Source organism: Mytilus galloprovincialis, chromosome 6 (assembly GCF_965363235.1).
Source record: "Mytilus galloprovincialis chromosome 6, xbMytGall1.hap1.1, whole genome shotgun sequence".
Lineage (NCBI taxonomy): Eukaryota > Metazoa > Mollusca > Bivalvia > Mytilida > Mytilidae > Mytilus > Mytilus galloprovincialis.
In genome coordinates this window covers 73583757-73590831 of record NC_134843.1, presented here as the reverse complement: position 1 = coordinate 73590831, position 7075 = coordinate 73583757, and the positions used below count along the sequence as shown (strand labels likewise).

The following is a 7075-nucleotide window of genomic DNA, read 5'->3' as shown; positions in this document are numbered from 1 at the left end:
TACAAAATCATTATTTAATTACAATTACAATTTCTTGAAATAATATAACATAACAGAATGTTTAGCTGTTTTATCTTTATATTCATCTGTTTATTCTTCTACGTATCCTGGAGGATACGTCAGGACAACTGATGATGGACAGTTTGGTGTCTGGCAGCATTTTCCTGGTGCTGGTGGATTCATTTTGCATTGACTTGGCAAAGTCCATTTAAGACATCTAAGAAAGAAAGTATAAATTTTAATTAGCACTGAAATTTGGAATTTTAGTATTTATATCCAGAAGGATACTAACTATTCTTACTCTTCATTAATATTTATTGATCACAAAACCATTAGTCACCGTTTAATTTGACAAAATCAATTTTTTTTTAACATTAAAAGACTATTCAATAGAGAGAATGGTGCTTTCTCATGTTTGTGTTTCATAGGAATAAAAAAAAACTTTTTAAAATAAGCACAGTAAATTGTACCTTGTCACTAGCCCGTCATTGATAAATTTTGATTGTTTTAGGTATAGGATTGCCAATACAAGTTTTATTTTACTTTACTATCATAATGATTTATTTCAATGGGAAAACATATAAGGTATAAGTAAACCATTATATAAAGTTGACAATAATGACAATTTATAAACACTTAATAAACACTAGATTTTGCTGTTGCTGTCAAGAAAATAAAATAAAATTACTTGTTGGAAACTGTAACTATATAATAAGCTTACTTTTCTTGACAAGTATAATATCCACGAGAAGCATCAGTACATGTGCACTTATAGGTACAGCCATCATCAAATGTTTGTCCTTGCTGGTAAAGTTTTCCTGTCTTCTGGAACAAACATCCTGTGCCTTGACCTTATTAAAACAAATATATTTATGTATTACAATCAGCAGGCACATGTCTTTTAATAAAAATAACTAAGAAATGAAAGAACTTTCAACATAAATGAATTTGTATGTTAAAGATGAATACCACATACAATGCTTTTATTAATATTATTTAAATTTTTAAGTATTAACCCAAAATATGTAGTTTGTACAAGGGGTGCAGATTATACACAACTTTTAGACGATTTTCAATTTTTATGTCAATTTTTTAAAATCTTTTTTCTATTTCATCAACGTTACAATAATGTATATATAGGCTACAGTGCAGGCGATTTGGTGTCACGATATCTCAGTAGCATGGGTTCGAATCCTGGCAAGGGAAGAACAAAAAATTTGCGAAAGCAAATTTACAGATCTAACATTGTTGGGTTGATGTTTAGACAAGTGGTATATATGTAAGACTCATATCGACGTCCGGTCTCTAATCGACGTCAGTTCCTCAAATCGACGTCCAAATGTGACGTCACAATAAAATAATATTCCAAATCGACGGCCAATTTTATGCCTATCTAATCGACGTCCATTTTTTGACATTCTCTAATCGACGTCCGATTTTGAGCTTCTCTAGTCAAAGTCCGTTTTGTACACAGAATATAAAACTAAAGTGAACCGATAGCAGTCGAAACATTTAAACCTTTATGGACCATATAAAAAAATCAATGAAGGATAAAAAAAAACTTAACTCAAATAATTTTTAGGCGGGGTTCAAAATTCGAAAATTGCTGCAAGTTTTGTCTAATTGACATCAATTTTATATATATATCATTATTGGTCAATTTATTATTCCCAAATCATGAGTTAATAGGGGGTAAAATGGTGGGGGGGGGGGGTGTCAGTGAAAAAACTATATGAATTGGGGGGGGGGGGGGGGGTCAGTGAAAAAACTATATGAATTAAGTTTTTTTTTATACTTCATTGAACTTTTGATATCGTCCCTTATTATGTGAGACAAATAAGATCTATTTAAAAAAAAAAAGTGGGTTTTTTTAAAATTATTAAGACTAGACTAAGTTTTTAAACAGGTTGTGATATCAATTTTTAAATTTTAGAGATGGATATGATTTCAAGAGGGACAACTATACACCAGATTTCAAATAAAATGGATGTGAGCAATTATAAACCATACCGCTATCAACAATGATAAAAACCCTTACCACAAAGGCTATAAAATGCCACGACATAAATAATGTAACCAATTCAAATAAAAGAATTAACGGTCTTCTTTATAAAAAAAAATTCCGAAAGACAAATATCACAGACATAAACCATCGAAAACCAATGTACTGATGGTCCATACAGAATATGTCGGGGTTAAACATGTGTGTGAGCACTGCATTTAACCCAAAACAGTGGTGTAACTGCACAACATAAAACATAATGCCAATTTCTTGTGTTTACGTTTCACTCCATGTGTAAAACTTAGAAATTTGTTGGAAAAAACTTTACAGAGTCCAAATTATAATACTCTCATTTTGTCTATTGTTGAAGACTCAATAAAGCTCCTAGATTTCGTTTGGTTTTCTTTGTTGTTGGGTTGCTTACTAATTGCCATACATTTACATGCATGTAATTTATTATTAATATGAATAGGAATGACACACTATTATGTGGATCAATTGGATAATCTTTTTATCAGGATTAACATTAATATACATGTTTTATGGTTGAAGAAATGTATATGGAAAGTATGTATAAATGTTTCAGAAAATTTAGTTGTCATAAGAACCATACAAAACATGTATATGTATAAGTGTAAATCAAGTCCCGTAATTTATTATTTATTGATATTAAACATGAATTAAAGACGACTACAATCAATCCGACGTCGTTTATGGCAATACATTCATTCGAATTATAGAGAATAAAAATATTGGACGTCGATTTGAGAATGTGACGTCAGATTTGGACGTTGATTTGAGGAACGGACGTCGATTTGAGGAATGGACGTCGATTAGAGGCCGGACGTCGATCTGAGTCTAACATATATATATACCTATAGGAGACGTTTATTATATTTTTATATTTTTTTTTCATTAATTTTCATTTTTTTTTAATATATTTTTTAATCAAGTCCATTGTAAATAAATGTTTTCAAAATGTTAAATAAGATAAGATAACATACCTGTGACGGTACCAGATCCACCAGTTCCTGTCATGGTACCAGTCCCAGTTCCAGAACAGACTGGTTTAGCACAACATTCTCCCTGGGCCTTCTGTAGTGTACATCCTGGGGGCAGGTTATTGTAAGTTCCACATCTTAAAGTAAAATATCATAAAACAAAATAATTTTAAAGTAGCCAACTGAGATGAAAATGTAGCAGACTGAACTATAATACAAGTGTAATGTTATTCAGTATTTGTTTCACTGAAAATTTTCCTGAAGATGCGACTCTATATGACAGTTCTTATTCATTCATTTGATGTGTTTGAGCTTTTGATTTTGTCATTTGATTCATAGACTTTCCATTTGGAATTTTCCTTGGAATTCGTTATTTTCATTATTTTGCTTTTTTAAAAAAATTACTTGTGCAAATCCATTCAAACAGGAAAACCAACGGTCTAATCTATATAAAAATGAGAAACAAGTATGAACTACATAAACAGTCGACAACTACTGTACATCAGATTCCAGACTTAGGACAGGTGAACTTTATTTCTAGTAATGCTCTTATTGTATGAAAAATATTACAGAAATATTTTCAAATATCTTCAACTTGACCTTGACCAATCATATCTTTGAAGCTATAGAACTACTAAAATAGGAAAAAACAAATCTACTGTGTTCTGTATCAAAGTCTCCAAGATTCATGTACAGTTATATAGGTTCATTCTATTATACTATTTCAACATTTAAATGTGTAGTTGCAAAGCTCTACAATCCATAATGACATATGTTAATGTGTACTCACAAAGCTCTACATGTGTACAGTCCTCTAGATCCGTCTGAGCATGTGCAGTTGTAATCACATCCATCAGTCCACTGTTCTCCTGTTTGGTGGAGCTGATTCTTGTAATAACATCCACCACCTGTAAAAAAAAGCATAATAAACAAACATTATATCTTCAGAATATCTTATGTAGACATGAGGGTAAAGATTGTTTTGATATAGATTTTAAGTTTGAATTGTGAACTTAATATTAATCATTGCATTATGTTAAAAAAGGAACAATATCAATTAGGATGAAAAGAGACACATCCTTTCTGTCTGTTGCATTCTGGATGAAAATAGTTATTTGAGAACTTGAAGTTCAGAAACATTTATTAACATAAAATTACAGAGGACGAATGTGTCTCCTTTCTCTTTCTTCATATAAATATTGTACGATTGTTATAAATATTGTACGATTATTATAAATATCGTACAATTATTATAAATATTGTACGATTATTATAAATATTGTACGATTGTTATAAATATTGTACAATTATTATAAATATTGTACGATTATCATAAATATTGTACAATTATCATAAATATTGTACAATTATTATAAATATTGTACCATTGTTATAAATATTGTACGATTATTATGTCATGAAATAAACATCTGTTTAAACTTTCAAAACTTTGCCAAACATAAAGAAATCTAACTGTATCACATAAAAAGAAAATATCAACACAGGCAAAAACATACAGTGGTGTTTATTACATTAAATTACGAATCAACACAGTTTTTAATAGGAGCTGCTGTAGGCTAAAGCATTAAGGCAATATCAAAATAGAGGGTGGTAAAGGTTTTTTTTCGTGCAACGTGTTTTGCCATTTTTATTTCATGTGCCATAAAAAAGTTTGTTATTTAACGTGTTTCTTTAAATTGGTAAAAAGATCAACCTGCAAGACATTTTTAAATGTTTGTTCATCGTGAAATGGCAATTTAATTTGCGATCTTCCGTGCAGATACCCCCCCTTTACCCCCCTCATCAAATATACATACCCCTTCCTGTAAAGGTCTGTCCAGGCATGGATGTCACAAAGGATCCACCTGTTCCTGTTCCTATGGAAACAGAATGAGCTATTTTAATATAATAACATACAATATGATGCAACATTTATTTTAAGAATTTTTTGTTTTAAACTTTCATTTTTGTTCTAATATGCGTACTAAAAGAGATCAAATAATAAAGAATTTTGAGCTGTATAAGTCATGAGATGGTATGAGGTCATATGATTTAATGAAAGATCTATGTTGATGTTTTTTGCATAGATGTCAGCAGAATTTCACATTTTGTAAAGCATTCATGCCATATTGACCATATGATCTCTAAAATACCAGGATGCAAATTTAAAACTTCATATTTTTTCTGCAATCTTGTTTAAAAGCATGCATATTACTATAATTTATTAGAATGCATGTAATATTCATCTGACCTGTAATATAAGTACAATGTTCAGCATTCTATTTTTTTTTTAAATTACAAAACAAATTAGACAAGGTATGAATACTATAACAGTATTGTTTTCTTAAGGTTGCCTGCTTATTGTCATATTATCAGGGTGGATATAATTGACCTTGACTACCCATGAGGGTGGATATAATCGCACTTGACTACCCATGAGGGTCCCATCTACATATGCATACTCCTTTTATTCCTATAGTATATTCAAGTTTAACAGGGAACCATTTTCTATGTCCAGTTACATACCTGTTCCACCAGTACCAGTTCCTGTTATGGTACCTCCATTAGTACCTATCCCTGTCATAGTACCACCGGTACCAGTCCCTGTCATAGTACCACCGGTACCAGTTCCAGAACCTTAAATAATCAAAGTATTTATAAGAACTGAAAGGTAAAGATTGCTTCAATTTGTTATCAGTGAGAAGTAAAATTAAAAATTGCATTGGTTGTAGTTGATTTAACCAAAATTCTAGACAAAGAAACAATAACTCAAATTTTTTAAGATGACTTTAACAATGACATCCTTTATATTTTTAGAACAGATATTAGATTCCTGCACCTTGCAAAAGTTTTGTAATTTTCTTGACAAGTTTAATATCTATTTGTGCCTTGAATATCTGAGCATATATTACGTCGATAAATTTCTGGAAATGTTCGTGGATAGGAAGCATATAATGTTATGATCAATGCACTATTTATTTGTGTATCAAAAAGGTAGTGATAAGCCTTGGAAGATTTAGATATCAAGTCGGTCCCATAAAGTTTTGATTGCATATAAAATCTTAATCTGTTATATATAATTTAATCACATTAGTCCGAGCAAATTGATGATCACATGTATGCCATTGACAATTGAAAAGTTTCCTTTTTATTTAGTGAACAACAAGAATGTGTCTTTGAAGTACACGGATGCCCCACTCGCACTATCATTTTTTATGTTCAGTGGAACAAGAAAATGGGATAAAATCTCTAATTTGGCATTAAAATTAGAAAGATCATATGATAAGGAACATGTTTACTAAGTTTCAAGTTGATTGGACCTCAACTTCATCAAAAACTACCTCGACCAAAAACTTTAACCTGAAGCGGGACGAACGAACAAACGAATGAACAGGCGGACGAACGAACAAATTAGTGAACAAATACACATACCGCAGAATCCACAGAATTTGGCACAGTTCTTTTGGGCCCAGCTGAGATAGGGTTCTTGGCAAGAGCTTTTTTGGAACTGAACACAGTTAGGAAGAACATCCCTACATACTCCACCTAAATTAAATTTTGCAATAATAGGTATAATACAACAATAATATAAAGCAAAACAGCAAAACAGTTTTTCTTGAAACCATAATTTATATTAACATCTGATTGTTTTAAAATGTTGAATTTTTTGAAGTGGTTATCCCTAGTCATGTGTATAAAATCCAGTGAATGACATTATTTGTTGTCTGTCATAATTGCTCTTGAAAGCAGTTGGTTTATTTGTCATCATGCAGCCCTTTTTAGTTCACTAGACATAATGGGTTTTTTTTCTACATTGGCTAGAGGTATAGGGGGAGGGTTGAGATCTCACAAACATGTTTAACCCCGCCGCATTTTTGCGCCTGTCCCAAGTCAGGAGCCTCTGGCCTTTGTTAGTCTTGTATAATTTTTAATTTTAGTTTCTTGTGTACAATTTGGAAATTAGTATGGCGTTCATTATCACTGAACTAGCATATATTTGTTTAGGGGCCAGCTGAAGGACCCTCCGGGTGCGGGAATTTCTCGCTACATTGAAGACCTGTTGGTGACCTTC

At 31.4% G+C, this 7075-nt stretch overlaps 1 protein-coding gene across 3 annotated transcripts in view; it reads right to left on the bottom strand.

The window, feature by feature from the left end:
- LOC143080285 (uncharacterized) overlaps positions 1–7075 on the bottom strand; it is a 55313-nt gene continuing 48238 nt past the window's right edge. For all 3 annotated transcript variants that reach the window (XM_076256027.1, XM_076256028.1, XM_076256029.1), the window contains 7 exons: positions 6436–6549; positions 5530–5640; positions 4821–4880; positions 3794–3911; positions 3007–3140; positions 722–851; positions 1–217 (listed from right to left, as the gene is read on the bottom strand). In XM_076256027.1, the coding sequence (XP_076112142.1) occupies positions 91–217; positions 722–851; positions 3007–3140; positions 3794–3911; positions 4821–4880; positions 5530–5640; positions 6436–6549 (794 nt within the window). In that variant the 3' untranslated portion in view covers positions 1–90. The remainder of the gene's footprint in view (positions 218–721; positions 852–3006; positions 3141–3793; positions 3912–4820; positions 4881–5529; positions 5641–6435; positions 6550–7075) is intronic.